The sequence below is a fragment of the Penicillium crustosum genome, assembly GCF_028827405.1.
Source record: "Penicillium crustosum strain IBT 35664 chromosome Unknown utg000001l_segment0_segment0, whole genome shotgun sequence".
NCBI classification, from domain to species: Eukaryota; Fungi; Ascomycota; class Eurotiomycetes; order Eurotiales; family Aspergillaceae; genus Penicillium; species Penicillium crustosum.
In genome coordinates this window covers 4258825-4282370 of record NW_026623122.1, presented here as the reverse complement: position 1 = coordinate 4282370, position 23546 = coordinate 4258825, and the positions used below count along the sequence as shown (strand labels likewise).

Sequence of the window (23546 nt, the reverse complement as noted above, 5' to 3'; positions counted from 1 at the left end):
CTGAGACGCAAGAGTGGGGGCCAAAAGCACCCTTTGTTGTCAGATTCGCTCGTTCGCCCGCTAGTCCAATGCACATGCAGCCTTACGATGAACGCTTTTATGGAGAGTAAGCCCAAGCCCAGCGAATCAATACGAGGCAATGAAGGCTGAGGCTATGTTCTCGGCTCGGAGTGTCCGTGTGAGGGGAAAATTGGGGATTGTCTTCTTCCCAAACTCTTATTTAGAAGAGCAACCCTGTCTCGTTTCTATTTTCATCAGTGATCGTCGCCATTTTGGGGGGTGATTAGTGCGATATAAGAGAAATAGCCGCCCAAAGATCCCCACCGTTGTGCTTCCTCGAAGGAAAAAAAAAGACAACAAAAACCATCCCATCCAAGCAAAGAGCATCAACCCAAAGACCTCCAAACTATGGAGTTCGACGATGAGATGGGCTATGCCGTAGCAGGACCTGGCTCCTCGCGCTCAAATAGCCGACCGCCCCGCGCACGCTGTCAAGCTCCCCAGGAATCAGTCAAGCAGTTCTGGGAACAATTCAACACCAAGTACCCTGGCAAAGTATACACGGTGCTCCCGGACAATCCGTATGCACGGACACGGGCCAAGCACGTACCAAGCGGCCGTATCCAGGGCCACGAGGCCGTCAAATCGTACGAGCAGGCGTACCAGGAATGTCAAAAGTCCGTTGATCGTATTGTCAAGGAGTGCGAGCGTGTGAACCAGAAATATTCAGACCCGCACTTCGATATCGAGCTAGACCTGAAGTCTGGTCGGAGACACTATCTCGATGGATTGGATAAGGAGAATGTGGAGTTCAGGCCCCAGGGGGTGAAGAGAGTGACTGTTAGTTCGAAGACGATATGCCATGGAGTGGATTGCAGGTCGCTAACGATATTCATGTAGGAAATCTTTGAGAACCCGCAATTCTTTGTTAACGGGCCTACCGCATCAGATGTGCGACAGGGATATGATGGGGATTGCTGGCTCATGGCTGCGCTTTGTACTATGGGCAACAAGGAAGAGCTGATTAAGAATATTTGTGTTGCCCGCAATGAAGAGGTTGGGATTTATGGATTTGTTTTCCATCGGGGTAAGCTTGTACTTGGAGTCCGATCAGACATGGAATCATGCTAACTTCAATCACCAGACGGCGAGTGGCAGCAGTGCATTGTAGATGACAAGCTTTATCTCCGCGCTGCTGACTACGATGAGTCTGTCATCGAGCGACCCATCTGGGACGACATCAATCGGACTGATGCGGAGGAAGAGTATCGACGAGTCTACCAGACCGGCTCGCGGGCCCTGTACTTCGCACAGTGCGTTGACGACAACGAGACTTGGCTGCCTCTTCTAGAGAAAGCCTTCGCAAAGGCCCATGGAGACTATTCCGCGATCGAGGGTGGATTCGTTGGTGAAGCCATCGAGGATCTCACCGGAGGCGTCACGTCTGAGGTGTTATCCAGCAATATCCTGAACAAGGACCGCTTCTGGACCGAGGAAATCATGAAGGTCAACAAAGAATTCCTTTTTGGTTGCGGGACTGGCCTCTTTGCAAACTGGTTAGATCCCAAGTACCAAGGTCCACCACGGGACCGGAAGGGTATCGCGGAGGGTCACTCCTATTCCATCATGGACGCCCGGGAGATTGAAGGGCACCGACTGCTACGACTGAGGTAGGTGCACGAATGCGCTAGTGAAACGAACCAGAAACTCACAGTATCTAGGAACCCATGGGGTCGCAAAGAATGGTACGGTGCCTGGGGTGATGGATCCAAAGAATGGACGGCCGAGTGGATGGAAAAGCTTGGCCATAAATTTGGCAACGATGGTGTATGTATTCATCCATTGCGCTTTCACTTAATACGCTGACCTGGCCCAGCTCTTCTGGATCTCTTATAAAGACCTGCTCAAGAAATACCAGCACTTCGACCGGACTCGCCTTTTTGGGCCTGAATGGACCATTACACAGCAATGGACTACCTTGAATGTCCCCTGGTCCGCTGATTATCATACCACTAAATTCATGATGGAAGTGAACACCAGTGGTCCGGTAGTCATTGTGTTATCCCAGGTTTGTTTCTCTCCATTCACTCCTGCTCCTGTACAGTGGCTAACAGACACAGCTTGATGCGCGTTATTTCAAAGGACTAGCCGGCGAGTACAGCTTCGTGCTGAAGTTCCGCTTGCAGAAAGCCGGGGAACAAGATTATCTCGTGCGCAGCCATAGCAGCCATTTCATGGGCCGATCTGTTAACGCTGAGATTGACCTTGACCCGGGTCGCTATCACGTCTTGATGAAAATCACGGCCTTCCGCCACGAAGACGTAGACTCTACTGAGGAGATTGTCCGCCAAGTTGCCTCGACGAGAAGAGAGAAACTGGTCCAAGTCGGCCTTTCATACGACCTCGCACACGCGAAGGGAATGGTGGGTGAAACAGACCAAGAAAAGGGGGAACAGGAGCGTTTCAAGGCAGCCGAGCGGAGAAAGCTTCGCGATGACATTAAGAAAAGGATGCAGAAGGACTGGATCCGCCGCGAGAAGTCAGAAGCCCGACACCAGCGCATGGAAGCACGACGCGGGATCAGGACCCCAGGCAGCAGCTCCTACGATCCCAACCCCGAAGGCGATTCTGCCACCAGTCAAATTCTGGCAGATAAGCCGGTAGAGGACTCTCCTGTCGACGCTGGAAGCATCTCAAGTGACAGGAGTGAGAGCCGTATCAACGGTTCCGTCCCGACCATCCACGTCAACGGCGGCCACGGCCAAGGCCTGCACGCAAGACACGCGAGCGGTGGATGGCGACGTAGAACTGACTCGGTCCGTCCCAGTCTAGATACTCGTGTTGCTACGGAAGCTCTGGACCAGGGTGACCTTGAGTTACTAGAAGGGTTTGAATTTGACAGCGATATCGATATGCCTCCTGACGAGACGGATGTGAAGAATCAGCCTCCATCGATGAGTTCTGATGAGCCTCGTATTGACCCGTGGAATGCTGTCTGTGTGGTTGGCCTCCGTGTTTACTCCAAAGATCCGCAGTTGGTCTTGCAGGTTGTGCGTCCTGTGCCTGAGGATGATACCGAAGCTCCTCTAGACCGAGATGACCCTGCAGCGTCGGCGACTACATCTAAGTGAGACGATTATTCATGGAGGGACTCTTGGGGCAATCAGCTGCAGATTTAGTTCATGCTCATCGTGCTTTTTTTTGGTTTTGGTATGTTTTATTGAAATTGTAAAGCGAGAAAAATTGCTATTTATGCATGATTCGCTAGCTTAGCCCTTCATTTGATCGAAGAATAGTAGGGCCAATATAATGCTTTAACACTCCAGACTGTTAAATTTATCACAATAAAACATACCATGTACTGTTCTACTCTCGATATCTCTTTTCAACAATATCGTTTTCACGGCGAGTCCGCATAGGTTGCCATATTATTCAGGCATCAACTCCTTTCGGATAGCAAGGCCAACAACGCGATTCTTGACAAGTTTTATCAAACGTCGAGGGCATGCTCTGATAGTGCGATGCGAAGTATCATCTGCTCATCCCGTGGCATCGCCCTTTTCCTGCATCGCAGTAGAGGAGCTACCCGCATTTCCGTCGCGTGTTTCCAAAGCTCGCGATACTCGACTGTCGCATCCGATTGCACAGATGAGACACTCTCTCTTCCTATCGGAAACAATGGGGCTATCTCTCTGAAGTAATATATCACTTTCTCTATGTGCCATAGTTACTCAATGCTAACTTTGTCCCTAGAATTACGCGACCGAGCGCGTTGAGCACGTCTGACGAGGGACTGTCTCCAGAAGGCCCAAATGTAATCCTCTACCTTCCGCCTGGGCCTCTGTTCCAAGGAAATGGCATAAGCGCATCTCAAAATCATGATAATTTCGAATTTGATCACCAAAATATTGGCGATGCCAACGCCTTGGCACCTGTGGCAGATTCACCCCAGCATATCCTAGCATCTACCGCGTCTGCATTGGTAGTCACAGTCAACTACCGCCTCGGGGAGATACAAACACATATCCCCCCATCATCAGATAAAAGCTCTATTTCACAAGAGTCAATTGAAGTCCCAGACCAAACCCTGGGATCAAGCAACCCCCAACTCACCTCTTACAAATACCCAACCCCAGTGCACGACACACTGGCCGGATTCGACTGGATAAAAACTCACCTCCGACCATCCCAACTAGCTATCTTCGGCACACACATCGGAGGCTCTCTAGCTCTAATGCTAGCTCTAACAGAAGCGCAATCCATCCGCGCTGTTGCCGCCGTAGACCCCGTGTGCGATTGGCCTGGTTTGGATGAATACTGCACGCGCGAGAGCACTAGCACAACAATCAAGACAAGAGCAGGTGATAATAACAATACTACTGCAAGCTCAACAACATCAAAAAACAAACGACAACCAAGAAAAAAATCACCCGCACCACCAGACCTACTCCCCCTCCTCCAAGCACGCTCGAAATTCTTCTCAACACCAGAGCGCTGCTTCGACTCCTTCGCCTCGCCGATTCTCTTCCTCCGCTCCGCAGGCCGGGACGTGCCGCGCACATTCCCGCAGTATCTTACGGGGCCGGAGTATCCTGTCCCTGTTCTGAAGGAGAAGGCGCGGGTCACGACAGTTGCAGAGCAATACGCTGCATCGGATGATTTGATCTGGGATCAAGATGTGTATTCTGATATGGATGTCGACGACGTTGATGGTATTGGTGCTACTGTTACCCGGCGCCGGAAGGCGCTTTCGCGCTGGCCGCCGTATGGGTTGGATTATGGGCTTAGTGGGAAGACGTTCTCTGGGCCCGGGGATGGGATTGGGCGGTTGGAGATGACTTTGCCTTGGGTCCGGGTGTTTTCGAGGGATGATGGTGCTGCCTTGGGGTCTGGTTCTCTTTCTTCGTCTGCGATTGAGATGAAGAAGAAGACTAGAGAGGGCGGGAATGGGTCTACGGTTCTTGCTAGACAGGCTGATGAGATGGTTTCTGCTATGCGGCGTGCTTGCTTTTGGGGGCGGGAGAAGGGGGTTGGGGAGAAGAGGGTTACTTTGTCTCAGGTTCGGAGTGCAGATAATAATGAGGGAGAGGAAGTGGGGGATTGGTTCAAGGATGTGTTTCAAGGGACAATGGAAGATGTAGACTAAAATCTGCTTGCTGCAAGGAATGTAAGATCTAGTTTACATGTGAAATTGGATATGGGAGGAACTCATAATGGTCCTGGTTTTGAGATGTAGATATAATAGTACATTTATGTGAACAGCCTCCAATACATGGAATGGTATGTATCATTTGATTATGGGATATTCACTCTATCGCTCCCAGGGAGCAGGGGATGACAAACATGACAGACTCTATGGGTCGAGTACTCTCTATAATCTTGGAAGTATTCAGACCAGCAGACCAAAGAACAGTGTGACTAGTCGCGATTTCATGGTGGCATTGAGGTTCTGGTGTAGTTTTCTGATGGCCACCATCCATCAATGTCTGCGATGTCTGAGAGCATACTAGGGTCCTCCGGGAAGGGAGGGGATGGAACCTGGCCCATTCCATTCAGCGCATTGCCATTTTGACTCCCAGACAAAAGATGCATATCTGGATTTGGAATCCAGTTCAGATCGCCTATCTGGGAATCAGGAACTGGGACGGGGAAGGGGTCTTGTTCTTGATAAGAGCCCCGCTGGTGATATTGTTGATGAGGTATGGTATTCTGAGAGAGGTGGGAGTATTGGTTGGTCGCCACAGGCGTTGACTGCATATTGGGAGGGACCCCAGAAACAGATAAACGGGATTTCTTTCGCGAGTCATTTATTCCATGGGCATTGCGGGAATGCTGTATAGACGGCTTCTGCGAACCCAGCGACGCCAAATTAGCACTGCTGTTTTGGCGTTTCGCGGCTGAGCCAGATCGGCGCATATTTGCTTGCCAGCGTCGCTGGAGGGTAACAAGGTAGTCGCGGGTGCGCTTGGCATTGTCGAATGATTGGCCCAGTTCATCGAGAGCGCGGAAGCACAGATTGAGATATGCTGCCATTTCCGTGCTTCGGGAGTATGTCGGACTGTCACCCTGCTTGCCTGGGCTCACCGGGGAACTGGATACCGTTACGAAAAGAAGCATGAGTGCTGCACTGAAGATTATCGCTACCACTTGGTTGTTCATGCGACGGAAGGTGTAGTGTTTTTCGTAGAGATGGAGTAGTCGTGCAATGGCGGTGGCTGACTCCACGCACATGCGCCGCGCGTGGTGATACCCGGGGCCTTGTCGAGGACTGCGGGGCTGGATATAGCTTTTGGAGAGCCATGGGCGGTGGAAGAAAATAATGATCTGGTGGTATTGCATGCTGCAAGTAAAAGTTAGGCTGATTCTGGGCGTCTGTTGGGTTGAAGGAAACTTACTGGAGCATCATCAAATGAGGCAATATTGGCGAGGTATCATCGTCCAAATTAATCTGAAGGGTAGAAGGAAGATTTGCTTTCCAGGCGAACAAATCTTCTGTCACTTGGTAAGTGATCCTTTGCAAATCGTGCCGAGAGATGTCGGAACATCCATACCTAACGGCATGTTAGCATTGTACTGAATAGCGTGCAGAACCCACATACAAAATGTGACCAACTGGGGAGATCATCTCCCATAGAACAACAAATTGCCTGCATATTAGCTCCATGGGATTCCTCAGACCGTTCTGAATTAGCGCATGGGCGGCTTGATGGCCGTATGGATGCCAATTTTCTTCCTTTTCAGGGCAAAGAGAAGAGCCAGGTTTTGGAACACCTATGTCTCCAGCGTTCATGCGGAATGGGCGTCCCAAGTAGAAGCCCCAGAAACTAGCTACCGTTAGAGAAATCCATGGTGTAAAAAGTGTAAAAACTCACTGGTCTGCGACATAGCTTCCCCAAAAGGTTGCACGACGGACATCAGCCTCGAGCTGGGTGATTTCGCCCTTGTTCACGTATGCCGTCATATTTAGGTGTAAACCAAGATCGAAAGCAAGCCGCATAGACATTCCTGCAGAGTAATTAGGCAATGAGCATTGATCACTTCCCATGTCCAAGATATATACTTACCGCTATACAGCCAACCTCGAGCATCGCGATTTGATGCGCCTTCATGGCAGCTCATGATGACAAGGGCCTGGACAGTAGCAACACAAGGAGAATCTAGTTCAATTTCTAGAAGGGCTTTGGCACGATCTGCAAAGAATTCAGAGAGAGACTTGGGGAAAGTAATGAATGTGGGGTGATAGCGTGCCTCAAAGGCACTCCCGATCGCACACCTGCAACAAGTCAGTAAATCCTTTTAGCATCGGAAAATAAAGGTCAACTCACATTGCATTAGTTAAAACCTCCGAGTAGAACGGAGTATCATCCAATTCATTGCGCCATTTAGTTCGTGCCGTCATGAACATCTCTTTGTCGACAATGTATGTACTAGGGTTTTGCCAGGTGAAATATAGCTCCACGAGATGATCCTCAAGAGCTTGATCAACAGGTTGGCCAACCCTGAGATGATTCAGAATATCCTGACCATCATGGCGCACAGTCCGTGCGTCTGGTCGCTGCCGCTGCTGTGTGGCAGACACGTCCACCAGATTGAGGTTGGACGTGGCACCGTAGAATCGCAGATGGCCATCACCCGCAATTTTCAACGTGCCAATTCGGTGCGACAATTGCTCAATAACGTCATTTTCAGCTTCGTCCTCTTCACCGCTGTCCGATTCATTCTCCCCGTCATGCACCAACTGGCCTAGCAAAACCCCCGGCTGTTGGGCCATATCCATGCCAAGCTGATAGCTATCCGGGCTCAATTCAGTGTTGACGGGCATTCTGGGCATTGCATGGGCTCTCGGTCCTCCGTTGAGATTAGCGTAAATCGTGTCTAGACTTTCAGCTGTTGGCAAAGTGAAGCCCCATTGAACAAGGTTTTGATTGTCGGAAGCGCCTGGTACCATTCCAAAGGGATTCCAGCCTTCAGGCGACGGGGCCTTTCCACTAGACGCAGTATCTTGCCCTGGGGATGCACCAGAAGCAACCAAATTTGTGCTCGGGGTTGCTACCTTGGGATTTACGACAGGAGGATCTTGAGACGGGGATTTGCTTGGGCCTCCCGAGGCCCTTGGCTCATCCGGTGGTGGCTTTTCATCGGTCACTGCCGAGACTTGAGGGAATCCGCGTGGGATCTGGAGGGTTTCTAAAACCCTGTTCATGCCAGCCTCATCCTCTGGGTTCATTGGCGGTGGCTCCAGCCCCTGCTCCTTGATAAAATGACAAAGTTGGTCAATTCGAGCCGAGAACAACTCTGTTGATGCCCGAAGAGAAACTCTGGTTCATATTAGCCTTTGAACATTCGGTGATGTATGTCTATCAGGGCGTCTTCGTCACTTGGGCACTTCCAAATAACGAACAAGGTCATACTTACTTCCGCTTATCGTCTCCATGTTGGTATTTGCATTCTTTGCCCTTGCGTTGACAATTTTGACAGTTCGGAGTTGCTCCGTCACACTGGTAGCAAGTGGCACATTAGCTTATTTCAAGCCATTTAGGCATTTTGCCTCCAAATTTAGAGCACATACCCTGATTTTGCTCTCACGGCATGGCACACAGGCGGTGGTGACATGTTTACGGGGTGCTTTTTTTGTTTTCTCTGGATCGGGCGACATGGTCAAGAGGTCCAAGACCACGTCCTGGACGAATCTTCCCAGTGTTGAAGCTTGTGGTTGTGGGTTGAGTGCGTGGCGATGAATCCCCGCAAATAAGAGGGCAGATCACCTTAATTCATCCCGCATCAAAGATCGAATCCTCGAGATCGAAATTATTATCAAGCTATTACGCAAGTGAAAAAGGAAGTTTATAAATTTCAAAGGGGAAGATCCCCAAGATCAAAAATGTTCTGGGGGCGGGGTCTCCACCATTGTTGGCCTATGAAATGGTGGGGGAATAATCAACACGGGGTCAAGTGATGTGCTGCATTTTCAGACTTGGACTCAAAAGTTATATATAGCTTTGTACTTTGAACTTTATATAGTATTTCTACCAGTCCCCAGTGCGCTTAATCCCCTGGTTCTGCACCACTTCAATCCAATATCCATCGGGATCCAGAATAAATGCGATGTTGTTCATCCGCCCATCAGTCAGGCGCTTCTTAAAGTTCACCTTCAGAGACTCGAAGCGGTCGCACGCAGCGGGGAGGTCATCAACAGAGATACCTAAACCCCCAAATTAGTAACTCTAGAAAACAATTAGAAGAAATCCAGTAATCACTTACAGATATGACCGAAACCTTGGGGCTCAGTATTGCCGTTGTGGTAGACAGGGCCCTCTTGCTTCTCGGTACCATAGTTCCAGGTCAACTCCAGCAAACCTTCCCACTCCGCCGATCCGCTACCCTCCTTAATTTCGGGGTTGGACGCAGGGTAGCCCAGGAAATAAAGGTTAAACTTATTCTCTGGGTTCTCACTGGTGCGGACCAAAGTCATGCCCATGGTTTCCTGGTAGAATTTCAAGCTAGCTTCGGCATCCTTCACACGCAGCATGGTGTGGTTCAGTCGGTAGCTACCCGGGTCGGTGGTGGTGCTGAGATCCTTATCGGCGCGACGAATAATCTCAACCCAGTATCCATCGGGATCCTTGGCGAAGGCGATGTGTCGCATACGGCCTTCAGACAATTTTTTCTGGAAGGGGTAGCCGGCATCTTCAATGCGCTTGCAGGCAGCTTCAATGTTGTCAACCGAGATAGCAATGTGACCGAAACCACGGTACGGCTCTGTGTTTCCGTTCACCACACTGTAGTTGGGGTCATTCTCAGTGCCGTAATTGTGAGTCAATTCCAAAACGGCATTGCGATCGGTCCAGTGACGGTCACCTTGGAGAGAGGCGGGGCCGTCATATGCCAGGAAGTAGTTGCAGAACTTCCATTCAGGCATGTCGATCGTGTTGACCAGGCTCAAACCGAGGAACTTGTAAAAATCCACCGATTTCTGCGGGTCTTTGACCCGGATCATCGTATCTATAGTGTTCGCATTGTGTCAGTGATTGTGTCAAAAGATGTTGGAAGTATAGGGCACGAACGGTTGAGCTTATAGGTGGAGGTATCGGAAGCCATGGTTGCTATGGATCCTGGTAACTTGTCAATAATTGGACGATCAGTTGAACATGAATCCAGCTTACTGATTGGTAGAAAGAGACTTTGTTGGAGGACCCTGGCGGAAAGACGAGAGTACATTGAGGGAGGATGGGAGACCAGGAGGGGCAAAGAGCTTTTTTGTCAGCGGTTGGGGTGAGAGGGTGGGGCACATGACGCTATATCCAGTTTGTACGATATAGCTCTTGGAGCTGACAGAATTGGAGAATTAAGACTATACTGTATAGAACTGAGATCAATTAGGTTCCATAATTAGGTATATTACTCTTTATACGTTCTAGGCTGTGCCTAGTAAATGTGGATAATCTCAAACTGAACTACAATTAACCCAAGTATATAATACCCCCAATTGATAACATAATAACTGGGTAATATAGGCAAGGATAATGTAGACTGGAATATCCTAAGGTAGAAATTGGCTGATTTCGAGTTAAATAATTATATTACACATAGGATACTATTAAGTACATAATGCATTCTCCTGCAGTAACTAACTACATACGTAGTTATCGTAGTTATCGTTGTTATACCTCGGCGTTTCAAACGTCATGCGGGAACTCCAATCAACGGGACGATTATCTCCAATTCCTCTTCTCCTCTTTCTCCTCCACCTCCAAACACTCTCGAATCTCCTGAGTTCCCCCGATTCTCCTATTTTGCATAGACCAGGTTCGTGACAATCCTTGTTGCATGATCCTTCAAACTCTCTCCCCCGCTCCCGGTTGATCCCTTTCCTACCATTGGCCTTCATCCTCGCCCCGGCGTCGTGTCGCATCCCGTCTCCTCTCTTCAAATTTGGACTTCCTATTTTGGACTTTCTTATACTGCCGCGCTTAGCTCTCGCTTTCCCACATATCCTCCCCCTCTCCCTCTCCCAATCAAGTCTCTGCTCATGTGCACGCTTCGTCCTATTTGCCCGATCGGGGTGCTCCCATTGCGGAGCCGCCGCACACATCTCATGACATGCTGGTCGTACCGGGCCTCATAAAGCGCTGTTTTCCTGGCTTCTTCCTGTGTACCACCGGACGTGATTGGAATTATCGCGAATTTCAGGTTGATCCAGAGCAGCGCATTGAGTCAACGGTTCCGAACCGCTGCGTGTTCCCCTCATTCCCTGTCATCTACCTAGCCAAGCCCCTGTTGTGAGAATATTATCTTCCCTCGTGCCCTTATTTCTCGGTTTTCCTTTTGTGGGGAATAAACAAACGCCACATCATAATCTCTACCTATCGAGTCTGTATCTATGGGTGTGAAAATGGCTGAACCCGAACCTCCTCCAGTTCCCGACTTCTCTGACTCGATATCCGATTGCTCCTCAACAACTATATCCATACCTAGCTCCCCACCTCCAATCGAACCAACCTTCCTGCCTTACTGGGCCCGCTGCGAGACAAAGTGTGCTCAGAACCTACTAGACTACTCCGACGAGCCAATCGAATACGATCACGACGACGAGGACTATTGCGACAACTGTTTCTTTTTCCCGGAGGACTGCTCGTGGACGCCACCGAAAGATTGCATTGTGGTGACAGATTGCATATCATTACAGGAGGAACCCGAGATCCAGGTGGAGGAATACACGCCTTCGGCAGGCCAAGAAAGCGACACCGAAACAAACGCAAACACAAACACCGACACCATGATCCCCGGTCTCCCAGATATCAAGATGCTGGACGCAGAGGCGCTAAGCGACCTCTTGGAAGATAATCTGTCCCCGCCAGAGATCACAACGATCATGTATGCCCGCCGCGCTTCCATCGCGAAAAACACCTAATGACCGCATCTCTTTACAGTGTCTTCGCAACAAACGGCGCCGTCTTCGCCCACGGCTCCTCCCTCTCCTCACGTCAACTACGCAACCTCAGTGCAACCTACGGTGCCGCCTACACATGCTACGCCAAGACAGCCTCAAGCGGGAATCTAACGGGCGTCAACCCAGCCAGCCACCCCTCATCCTACGTGACCGCCAAATCGATGTCTCTAGGCGACGTAGGCTCAATCGTCTTCGAACTCGACGACTCCGTCGCAGTGGTAACCCGAATCGCGGATAAAGTCCTCGTGGCTGCGGTCGGCCCATCCAGCCGAGACGCGCCGGAACTGAATGGCGCCACCAATGCCGACTCTCTCGCCGATAACGGCATCCTTGATGTTAATAATGGAACGTCCACACCAGAGGGTTCACAGGGTGATATCTCTCGCACACTAGCTGCCGCGCCTGCTTCTTCGAACCCTCATAACGGCCATGGAGACCCGCAATTTGAGATCGACCGCAGCGCCGATCTTGCGCGTCTGGCTAGCTTAAACCTCTCCGCCTCGCCGGCTGTCTTGCTTGCATTGGAATCTAAATGTGCCGCGCTGGGACGATTCCTCGGGGAGAAACTGCATGATCTGGAAAGTCCCGAGGATTTCTGATATTGGAAATGAAAATGTATGGATGTATGCTGGGATTACCTAGCTAGCCCCATACCCTATGCCATGTGTATCTTCCAGCATAGGCTATGGTATGATTCGACGACACAACTCTACCCATTTTGTGTATTTGATAGTTCACAGGATCTTCGATCCAGTTAGCGTTTATATCTGATTCTTGCATTTTGATTGTGAAAAGAAATTCATTAAGATGTATATCTCTGGTTGACCAAGGTATAGATAGGTATACTTCACTCTCCTAATGGCTGAATGAAACACTACACCCTAGCCAACGAATGAAATGCACATTGCGTTATTCAACATTGAAGTATGTGAGTGGGTAATGCAAGTCCAAAAAACCAAAAAACCATAAAAAGCTTAAAAATATATATCCTAAACGAGAACGAGGGAAAATCACCCCATCATCTCACGACTTGTCCACAGCGGAACCACCGGGTGAGGTGTGGAAGTGGCTAGCCGTGCTAGCCGTACGACTAATTCCCGCAGTCGGGGTAGTAGCAGCAGGACTAGCCGCAACAGGGGATGCAGCAGTAGCCTGAGAAGCCTGTGTCTTCTCCATCTCCTTCTCGGCGTAGGTGGGCGGCTGGGCCTGGCCGGATACGCTGCGGGAAGGGCTCGCAGAGCCAGCAGGCGAGGTAGCAGCGGGGGAGGTGGCGGTGGGAGAAGCGAGGGTCGTCGCAGCAGCAGCCAGTGCTGGGGCGCGGGTAGCTTCCTTGATAACGGACCACCATTTCTCTGCGTCATTGGGGGTGTGGGCCTTGAAGCTGAGTTCGGTGTTTGTGTGGAAAGCGTTACCGATTTTACCGCTGGAGACGTCCTTGCCCTTTACGTTGAACTTCACGCCGTCGATGGCGCCGACGACGCAGTCAGGGAGGTACAACGAGAGTTCCGGGGCAGGGTCGCGACGGAAGTCGCCGTTGTCCTTGAACTCATGCAGATAGCGTGCCGGTGTGACAACGTAGTAGCCGGTGGAGTAGCCCTTGATCATGGCGCGCGAGCGACGCTCCAGGGATCCCTCGATGAGCGGTTGGGTGGAGCGGTGATCCATGTTCGGGAAGGTGATGCTGGAGAAGGAGCGTGGGGGCGAGTCTGGGTTTACCAGGGCTGCGTCGTTGCGCACGCAGAAGTTGATCCATTCGAAGTCTGGTGGAATGCGCTGGGCGGTACCGAGGATGTCGGCGTACATGGCTCGCTGGCGCTCGAGTTGGCCGCCCATGTGCTGGTGGAATTGCTCCATGGTGCCTTGGATGGTCTGCAGGACGTGTGCTTCGAACTGCTGGAAAGAGTTCTGCACGGCGAGGATATCCTGGCGGTGGTTGTTCTCCTCGTTTACTTGGTTGTTTAGACGGTGGTTGATACCGCGCTTGAGGAGGTAGGGATCGTGGTGTTGCTCGATCTTGCCGGAGGCGGCGGCGTCGTAGGTAGCGGCGTTCTGGCCGAGAAGCTCAATGTGCTTCTGGGTTAGGCCGCGGGCCTTTTCGACGGCTTTGGCGCCCTTGGTGGCTCCAGTGCTCAGCTCCTTTGATTTGTTCTTGATCTCTTTGTGGAGACGCTCGAGGGTGGGGAGAATGGCGTTCTTTAGGTTCTTTTCGCCATCCATGTACATAGTAACCATGCCCTGGGTGTTGTTGCGGAGGTTTTCGAACATACCAGCCACGCCACCCTCACTAGAGCTGAAGTGGTGGCCTTCCTTGAGGGGTTCGTTCACGGCCTATTTCCATTCTTTGTCAATTCCGGTTACCACTACCCCAGCGGAATAAACACCGACCTTCAAGATCTTCTCATAATCCTTGGACTGGGACTTTTGCACTTTGGCAGTAGCAGAGAAATAATCCTCTAGATATCCGCACATATGCTTCCAGGCTCGGAGACGCTCAAGCAGGAGATTGGTAGTCTGGAAACAAACACACCATCAGTTCAAGGTACTCCTTTTTCTTCGATATCACAGATACAGACCTCACTACTATCGGTGTCGGGGATAGCCTCATCATCACTCATGGAAGTACGACGAGTGAAGGCGCTGCTCACGGTACCAGACCGCTGGGGCAGCTTCACATCCGCGGGGCTCACTGGAGTGGACATGGTAGCGGAGAAAGCGCGGGGTAAGGTAGATCGGTGAGTCCGTGATCCAATTCAAGGTATCAACAATGAACAATTGAAGGCGAAATTATATTCTCCTCGCCAAAACCAGGGCTGAAGAGTGATGGTGTGGCTTAAAATGAATAATTTGGGGGGATGTTAGCATCGGTGGCTGTGTTAAGACCGATGCCGATGGTGGGGGAGCGCTAGTCTATGGCCGGACTAGTTAGCAGAGATCCATAATTGAGGACGAGCAGATTTACCAGAGTTATTCGACTAGCAGTTTGCACGATGTAGGATATTCCAAGAGTATCGTTAGGTGGAGAAAGATCGAGGCGAGAATGTGTTCTTAACCGATCGACAGACCCAATGAGGTCACTGTGCCCCTCGTTCTCGCTCATCGGACCAAGCCACTTTGTAACTCCTGTTGGACCTCAGTACATGCTGTGGCTTGCCGCTTGATTATCTACCCAACATTCAGGTTATTTCCAACCTTATTATGTCGGGTTAATCGAAAATGTAATAATCTCTTGGCTCTACAATATATACTCAAGGTTGTAGGTTACTACCATTAACATAGTAACTATACCTTTCAACTCTAATGAAACCTTCGTACTACTAGTAGAGTCCAGGAACAATTTAAAATGTATGGATCAATGGTATTCGGAACCGGCCATGTGCCAATGGAACCTCCAATGTTGCATCTATTGAAAGCGAACAATGCTATTGACACCGGAAGAAGTAGAGTGCTCCGAGGCCGCCTGGGCCCGGACATGGTCCACTAGACTGATTCATCGATTACCTAATGGGATCGACAGCTAATTTCCTAATTGGGCCATGATATCATTGAGTCAAATCTGTTGAGCATTGAAGAGAAGAATTTGATCTAACAAAAAATAATTAAGTACATGCGTCAAAGGCTCGTATGCGTGATTCGTGCTGATGGGCATATGGTAATGTCATGCAGCTCGTTGATATCGGATCCCATTCGTGAGGTAAAAGAAAAGTAGGAAAATCAAAACACCCGTGACCATCTATGAAAATATCCCTTGTCTATGATTGAACGCCGGAGGGGGAAATGATTGAGAAAAAGGGAAATGGAAATAAAAAGAGGTGGGGAGTTGCCGCTAGTGAACGGTAGAAAGATTCAGAACAATGCTGCGTGAGAAGTTCCAGATTGATCGAGACTAAGGCTCGACAACGGTAGTTAATGCTGGGGACCATGATCGTTCGTAGAAATGGAGATGGGGGAGAGGAAAGAAAAAAATGGAGAGAAAAATGGTCGAAGAAGGGTTGAAGGGTATGGCGGTTCGCGGGGGTCTCAGTGTCCAGCACCGGTAGGAGAACTTTTGGTGAATATCGAAAGCGGAAGATCATGCGTGGATCCAAGGATCGTGACCATATCTCATGCTCTGGCGCGAGCTTGCACAAGTCTAAGTCTGCGTTCCTCATCATCAGCATTGGTGCCGTGAGAATTGAAGTAGCCGGAGCGGGTAGGCACCTCTAGGGGAGTGGCAGCCCCGCTTGCACGGCCGCTGCGAATATAAGCCTGCTGGGGGGACTGTGGAACCGACAGCGTGGGAAGGCTGCTAGCGATCACGGCGTTGTAATCAGGGAGACCAGAGTCACGCGGACGCACGGCGCAGCGCACTGCAGTGGAATAACTGGGAACCCGGCTGAGGGTTTCCACCTCGTCGTACTGAGGGTGGAAGGGAGTTGCCATTCCCGAGGGAAGGACTTCAGGCTCCACTTCATCGGATGGTCGACGGGAGAGTTCTGGACTGCCATGGCTGTGTGAGTTTGATCCGGAAATCGCTCCGAAGTAGTCATTAGAAACACCCAATTGGCGATGAATGTTGTATCCATCTGTTGGGGATTGGGATCCGTGCAGCCCGTGTAGTCCCTCGCTCGGAGCGGATGTACCGGTATTGACGGGATGGTGGCGCGGACTTGCGTTCAGGTTGATGAGACGATGATGCAGTGCCGAAGCCGAAATATCGGTGTTGGTCAGGGCGTTCATAGAGGCGAGGTTTTCTGACGAGATGTTGCGACTGAGAGGAGTGAATGGCGTGCCCGGACCACTGCCGGGACCTGGTGTGCGATAACCGCTGGGATCCAGCTCGCTATACAGCTGATCGAAGGTGTGCTCGCCATAAAGGGGAGGCGCTTGATGCGCAAACTCATCGACGGCGATCCGGGTAGACTGAGGGGTTTGGCCGGTAAGGTTATTGTTGTCATCGATGGCAAGGTGTGGTGAGATGAAGATCGAAACTGGAAGTGTAGCACGGAGCTGTATTTTGGTGTTAGCCTGACAGAAGATTCGTTAGTGGTTCTACTATGACTAACCTCGCTGATGTGGCCGTCGGGGTTGTGCAGCTGAATACGGAACTTCAACTTGTGGCGGACTTTGATTCCCTTGGTGTCTGTATCCTGCAGACAACGGGTCAAGGTCTGGGGCATGTCTAGAACGCGCGTGCATTGGTATCCTTCCGCCGATTCGTCGATGATCTCAATGTTGTCCTCGTCCAACTCGTGCTCGTCGGTCAAGATCGTCCGTGTGATCTTGTATGTGTTGCGAATGGAGTCGGGGTCTTCAGGATTGAGGGTAAGATCGTGGGTTTCGATCAGCTGTGAGGTAATTTGACCGATACGAAGACCCTTGAGAAGGGGAATCAATTTGAAATCGACAGTGATGGCGGTTCCAAAGACGATGGCTTTCGTCGGAGTACTGATGGAGTATTCAATCTTGTTGGGCCAGATATTGTCCACGGACTGGGAGATTTGTCAGTAAAAAAAAGAGTCCATGAGGTCAGTTAAGCCGATAACCACTTACCATTGCATGTGATAGCTCTAGAGCGCTGGGATCCAGAGTGCGAATGATCCTGAGCGGTTTGCGCGCAGTAATGTCCTTGACGTACTTGCGCCCGATCTCGGCCTTGAAGCGGTACATCACCCACGTCTCGGCCAGACCTTCGACACTCTCGGGCATGGAGCCCTCAAGGATCACATCAAAGGGGTACTCATAGTTGCCTGCAGGGAGAACCTCGGTTTTTCCTTTGCCTGGGTCGCGGAATGTCCAAGCTTTCTCGTAGAACACCCGTTCACGCCATGACTTACGGCCACCGGCGGATGCACTGGAGGGAAGGTGCCAGCTGTGAAAAGCGCTTGTTAGTGGTGTTTCTTTGGATTTAGGAAATGCGACACATACCACACGCGGGACATGCCCGTCAGCTGGAGTCGGATGTGTTTAATGGTAAGCGGCTCGGACAAACAGAGGATCAGAGTGCCCCGCAGATGGGCACTGGCGGCCTCATGTTCACCACCACGAAACACGATATACTCATCATTCAACCTGGATGAAGTCAGATATGCAATTCGCATGTGCTGCAGGTGTCCCGCACTCACCTAATATCAAAGTACTTGGCGCTGCTGGCGCTCCCGCCGCCACTAAAGAAGCTGAGAGCCATGTTGGAATTTGCCAGCAATGGAGAGATGGCAAGGGGAATAAAAATATGAAGAGGAAGAGAAGAGTCAAGAGATCAAAAGATCAAAAGATCAAAAAAACTGAAGTGTACCGGTATTTTTTCCGTTTTTTCACTATCGCTGATCTACCGGAACATGGCCAGATACGCCTGGTCCGACTCTTGGGTCCCCAGTGGAGTTGCCTGCCGTTTCCGGCGCTTTTCTTTTTTTTCTTTTTTCTTTTTCCTTTTTCCTTTTTCTTTTTTTCCCTGTATTTCTGTATTTCTTATTATTCCTGGTGGCAAGATGTGAAATGACTAATCTCCAACGGAAATAGGTTCAAGAGAGCTTGGCATAGAATGAAGAGAAAAGTAATACTTTACAATAATTAGGGGAATCAGTGAGATTATAAAGGATTTTTGAGAGATTTCTGAAGAACCTTAGAACCGTCTTAGCCGGTTAATCACATCAAAATGAGCCCTGGAGTGCCTGTTATTTTACGTCAGCGCTATCATATGAAATATGAATGTCAGACCTCTAGTACATACATACATTATGTACCTACATATGTACTACGCCTTGTAGGGTACGGAGTATACGGAGTACAACATACGCGTACTGTTAGATCACTATTTGGTCTCTTTGCCATTAAATGCAGGGCATTCTGCATGCAGATTAAAATTGGATTAATATAACATACATGAATACAAAACCTCTCAGCTCACGAAGACCGAGGTCCATTTACCCATTTTTTGGTCATCACGCCATGCAATGTTGCACATACCTCGGGATCGCCCTTCCCGCATGCTTTTTAAGATCTCTGAGAATCACACAACGTCAACGTACATATGCCTCTGCAGTTACACCACATGAAATGATCTATTTCATACTTCAGAACTTGGTGTCAAATTAGACCCCACTTGGATGATAAACAGGAGATCTATGCTCCGTACTCCGTACCAAGCCTAAGTATGCTCCATCGGTGTGCCTTCAACCAGTCGCGGCACATATAATGTTAGACACCTACCAGGCTCTGGATCGCGCCACTCAAAATAAAAAAGATGCCTTGGGGCTTGGACCCTCGGGTTATTTCAATCTATTATCCAACTGCCGCCCGTTGACGCTAATAAGAAACTACCTAGGTATTGCCCAAACACACTGACAAATGCAACTCTCAAATGGGACCATATCTTCCTGCAAGCGCCGTGCCTGAAAATCCCAACCGTACATATTAATGCATGAGATCGCGTTTGACTTTAATTTGGCAAGCTTAGCCCATCTTAATCTCACCGGGAACATTCGGAAATATCCGCGATCTAACCGCCTACAGTAACCCAACACTTACATCACTCAAGTCCCTGATGAGCATTGCGGTAAGAGCGGGAACCACCTCTGATAACCAGACCCCCCACCGAGCTGTCAATACCCGTGGCGTCGTGATAGGTTCAAAGCGGGTCAGAGATATTGCGAGGCATTTCGCCTAACCTTGGGTGAAACCAAACAAAGATAAGGTCTCGGGCAAAAACAACACACAGACGTATTATGCCTTTTTTTTTGCCTTGTGTGGCCCACTTTTGCGGACTTGCTTCGGGCAATTTGTATACAGTGCAGTGAAAGCCAGCTCTCGGCTTGCTCCCGATGATGGTGAATGCCGACCACGGGCCCAGTCGGGATGCCTCGAATGGAACTCGGGCATTTCCGCTTCATCGGATCGGAATCCCGAATGGGTGCCGATTTAGTAGGCAACCCGAGTGTCTGTGCAGTTAATCGCCTTGTTTTTTTTTTCTATATACTGGGCTTCTCGGTGTGATATTTTAGGCTGAAACTTGGTTTGGTATTTTTTTGGTATTTTTTTAATTCTTTTGACAGTGCGCCTGGGCAAGAATATCCATTCCTATGATGACCCGCACTAATCTAATCTTTTGATTTTAATCTAGTCCGTAGTCAACCTTGGGAGCTTACACCTGAGCTGCCTTTTTGGTTCGAGTCTAGAATCCTAAGAGTCTGAACCCTGCAGGCAAGCCACTATCTCTGTCACTCAATCACGACAGCCAAAATCTAAAAAGCACCAAAAGCACGAACACAGACCAGGGTCAAAGCTATCTACAAACAAATTTTCAAGGATATTCGGCCCCACTCCGAGCAGATCATCGACGGTGAACTTTTGCAGACTCTCCACTATGAAATTCTCGGTGAGTTCCAGAACTTCATGTCCACCCGGATTGCATCATGCCGGAAAAAAGCCAATAATGTGGACACTTTCTTTGTTTACGCGTGTGTCCATGTACTCCGTAGATAACGTACAATAATAGACAATAATAGCGATCGTGTAATAATTGAAGACATGTCGTCATCGTGATTGACTCATCTTGCGTTTTTAGTATCAAACTATTAGCCGTGTTACACCGCTGAACGCACTGTACAACATGCAGACTGCATATAAAACACGCTTGAAACATAAATGTACATTGCATCAAGCCATGCTCCATTTTCAAATGTCAAGGAGCAAATATAGCCAATCACTAAACATCCCTCAACGCCTCATTCAGCCCTGGAGCGCAGCTTATCAGTTCGGTTAATATTTTTTTTTCCAGACGGTCAGATAAGAAGCACAGGGTCTTTGCGTCTTCACGTACCAATAATAATCGCTATATCCAAATATCGCAAAAGATCTGCTCCACCAAATAGAATTGAAAGAACCAACACGTTGAAAAAAGCACAGTTATTAAAAAACCCTAATAAACAGATGGTTGGCACAGACAATTATTGCTATCCAAGCGTAGCAGTGCCGTAAATCCTTCGGTAGTTCTTCTGCCGAATACAGGATATGGCATTTTCCGGTGATCGCCAGGGGGGAGCTTGCAATATTTACTCCGTTAGAGCGGGAACTAAACAGAGATCGCGTGGATCGACTGCTAAGATGGACGGAAAAGAATTTTTGCACTGAGGACCTCGGGCCAATTGCATGCCGGAATCAGTCCACATGCTTTGACAGGGTCTTATATCGGGGGTTTTTTGGTTCGGGTTTTCCCGTGGTCTAGATCTGGTCTGCCATGTTGTAAATCATACACAATACTCCGTACATCTCGGACTTCATCAATGTCAACAATCAGAAAGAGCCAAGGCATTTTCAATACTCTTATACTCGGAACATCCATCACATCTAAAAAGACAAAACATTTGCAATTGCAAATCAACTCTGGAAAAAAACTGCTCAAAAACCACCCAAGAACACCCGGTCAATTCCATATAATCGACTATATCACAACTACTCACAGGGCTGATCGAAGCTAGCGAGACCCTTGCCTAGCTAGGCACATCCCGGCTGCTTAGCTTTACAACTTTCCATTTCGATCGGCAGATTTTGAATGCCGTCATGGGTGTGGAGCCTCGGTTGTCGGAACTCAACGGTACATTTATGCAGCGACCAGTTTGGAATCTAGAATCGTAAAGCTACCTCGGTACCGAGCATATATATGCAGGCCGGACACATGGAAGCGCTGCTTGTTATACTCCGTGCAGATCATACGATAGTGTTCTTGTTGTCGTCCACTGTGGGCCTACCCCTCTGCCCGATCTGGATGAATGGGCTGACAGCTGTAGAGGGGTGGTGTTATAGCGTCTGTTTGTGCCGTATCGGATCTTGATACATGTAACGCGCAGTACTCTGTGCTTGATGACATGGTACACTCCCGAGGTCTGTATCGGATCGTGGTCACGGAGCCAATGAGATCCAATGAGGAATGTAGCCTTGATGGATTGTGGGGAAGCTGAAAGCTTGGTATTTTTCAATGAGATTGGTTACACCAAACTTAGGTTGGCATTGCAAGCCATATTTGCCGAAAACGGCGTTGTAATATCGACACGTGGAAATGTGTCACACGACACAACGGAATAAGTGCTCAGTGTAATAAATGAGTTTTCCCAGTCAGTCAACTCCTACATCTGATTTTAAGAGTCATGACGAGAAAAAGCGGAGAGAAAAAAGTCTGAATTGGACTTTCATTGTGTCCATACCACCTGGTTTCCGTTTTGGGTTAAAGTTTTTGGCCACCCATCACCCTGATGAGCTTAAACCGACGATCGACCATTAGAGTTTGTTGGGGTAAAGATTCCAGGCGTTGATCTAAATATATCATGTCCGGGGAATGGACCACTTGGTGGTGATGTCAGTAGAATTGCCTAGGTATGGAAGGAACCGACGAGCGCCATTAAATACCATTGACTGCCATCCACCAGATCCATTGTGTACTTCAATTACGCAACGAGTGGATACTGGGGCATGGATGAATATATTTAGTGGGCCAAGTATGTATTATGTTCAGTGATCACAATATTGATAACATGGAAAATGGGAAGAAGCAGAAATTTCAAGTCGCAATGATGTTTGGAACCATCCTGTTCCAAACAAGATACCAGACCCACTTGGGCCGATTTGAAAATCATGAAGACGTCAATCAAGAGAGCCTAGCGGTCAAGGGACAACCGAAGTAGGTCGGAGGAGGCGGTAGGAGTCGTATAGCCGATGGTCTAGGACATCGATGTCTATAACAGACACAGCCCAAAGACAGCACACCGAGTATATCGAGAACAACGGGGAAATCTCGGGCCACCTGCAAATCAACGTGCCACGCCGTATTACGATTAAGCGAAGCACAAATGCGGTCCATAGAACTAAGACAACCCAGAACCATGAAATAACATGATAGGATCAGATCATGAATGTTCGATACGAGTCTCGGTCCAGCAAGGGTATCGAATATTGAGGCGGACGGAGGGAGAAGGGCGTCGACAAAGCAGCAGGTTGAAAGGACGTAAGAAGTCCCTCAGAAGATCCACCCAAGAATGATATAGAGGGCGATGCCAGCGGCAATGCACATGCCTGCAATCTTCAGCACAGCCACGGAATCGCCTTGCTTCGCCATCCGCGTGAGTCGAGTGGCGCTGCCTTTGAGGTTTGTTGAGAAGGAGGAGAATACATCGCTCTAAGAAGGTAGGATTGTCAGTCGCAAGTTAACACGATCGAGGCGCCAGTTATAAGTATCTCCAAGTGACAAGCAAACGTCCTGGATCATTATCGGTCTGTGAATAATTGTTTAGGACATACCGTATGGTCGAGAGTGTCCTGATCCCGCGCATTGTCATGGATATCGATCGTCACGGAGCGTAGAGCTGAGACCTTCGAGGAGAGGGAATTGAGGAGCGCATTATTCTGCCTGTTTCAAAAGATTAGCGTTCCAATCGAAACATGATTCCTTTCGTAGAGGCACCCGATGGGACAATGTGGAGAAAGGGGGACGTACTGCTCGCGTTCGTAGGCGTCACTCATTTTGGATATTTCCAAATTTCCCTCGATATTTCCGGATCTTTGTTAGGAGCGATGCAAAGCCCGCAGGGATCAAAAGATTGTCACAGAAATGAGTGAGGAGGCGGAGGTG

General features: G+C 49.4%; 8 protein-coding genes across 8 annotated transcripts; 3 read left to right on the top strand and 5 right to left on the bottom strand.

Annotated features, from left to right (window-relative positions):
- Positions 1-408: 408 nt before the first annotated feature.
- On the top strand, positions 409-3131 carry N7487_001613 (uncharacterized protein; the record flags this gene model as incomplete). Its single annotated transcript, XM_056869361.1, has 6 exons — positions 409-840; positions 901-1087; positions 1145-1670; positions 1722-1827; positions 1877-2068; positions 2121-3131. The coding sequence occupies 6 exons, from the start codon at positions 409-411 to the stop codon at positions 3129-3131; spliced, it is 2454 nt and encodes an 817-aa protein (XP_056734145.1).
- Positions 3132-3521: 390 nt separating this feature from the next.
- On the top strand, positions 3522-5146 carry N7487_001612 (uncharacterized protein; the record flags this gene model as incomplete). The annotated part of the gene is made up of 2 exons (XM_056869360.1): positions 3522-3697; positions 3754-5146. The coding sequence occupies 2 exons, from the start codon at positions 3522-3524 to the stop codon at positions 5144-5146; spliced, it is 1569 nt and encodes a 522-aa protein (XP_056734144.1).
- Positions 5147-5430: 284 nt separating this feature from the next.
- On the bottom strand, positions 5431-8613 carry N7487_001611 (transcription factor domain-containing protein; the record flags this gene model as incomplete). The annotated part of the gene is made up of 8 exons (XM_056869359.1): positions 5431-6340; positions 6396-6551; positions 6600-6824; positions 6873-7005; positions 7065-7273; positions 7326-8295; positions 8416-8498; positions 8570-8613. The coding sequence occupies 8 exons, from the start codon at positions 8611-8613 to the stop codon at positions 5431-5433; spliced, it is 2730 nt and encodes a 909-aa protein (XP_056734143.1).
- A 413-nt stretch (positions 8614-9026) lies between these two features.
- On the bottom strand, positions 9027-10218 carry N7487_001610 (lactoylglutathione lyase GLO1; the record flags this gene model as incomplete). The annotated part of the gene is made up of 4 exons (XM_056869358.1): positions 9027-9202; positions 9262-10002; positions 10065-10112; positions 10164-10218. The coding sequence occupies 4 exons, from the start codon at positions 10216-10218 to the stop codon at positions 9027-9029; spliced, it is 1020 nt and encodes a 339-aa protein (XP_056734142.1).
- Positions 10219-11380: 1162 nt separating this feature from the next.
- N7487_001609 (uncharacterized protein) lies at positions 11381-12549 on the top strand (the record flags this gene model as incomplete). The annotated part of the gene is made up of 2 exons (XM_056869357.1): positions 11381-11874; positions 11931-12549. The coding sequence occupies 2 exons, from the start codon at positions 11381-11383 to the stop codon at positions 12547-12549; spliced, it is 1113 nt and encodes a 370-aa protein (XP_056734141.1).
- Positions 12550-12973: 424 nt separating this feature from the next.
- Positions 12974-14649, bottom strand: N7487_001608 (PH domain protein; the record flags this gene model as incomplete). The annotated part of the gene is made up of 3 exons (XM_056869356.1): positions 12974-14278; positions 14336-14461; positions 14524-14649. 3 exons carry the CDS (start codon positions 14647-14649, stop codon positions 12974-12976), a joined length of 1557 nt encoding a protein of 518 aa, XP_056734140.1.
- A 1402-nt stretch (positions 14650-16051) lies between these two features.
- On the bottom strand, positions 16052-18141 carry N7487_001607 (arrestin family protein; the record flags this gene model as incomplete). Its single annotated transcript, XM_056869355.1, has 5 exons — positions 18052-18141; positions 17855-17998; positions 17480-17798; positions 16993-17418; positions 16052-16936 (listed from the first exon to the last, which is right to left on the bottom strand). Exons 1-5 carry the CDS (start codon positions 18111-18113, stop codon positions 16052-16054), a joined length of 1836 nt encoding a protein of 611 aa, XP_056734139.1. The 5' UTR covers positions 18114-18141.
- A 4793-nt stretch (positions 18142-22934) lies between these two features.
- On the bottom strand, positions 22935-23437 carry N7487_001606 (SNARE domain- containing protein; the record flags this gene model as incomplete). Its single annotated transcript, XM_056869354.1, has 3 exons — positions 22935-23093; positions 23216-23324; positions 23412-23437. 3 exons carry the CDS (start codon positions 23435-23437, stop codon positions 22935-22937), a joined length of 294 nt encoding a protein of 97 aa, XP_056734138.1.
- Positions 23438-23546: the final 109 nt, after the last annotated feature.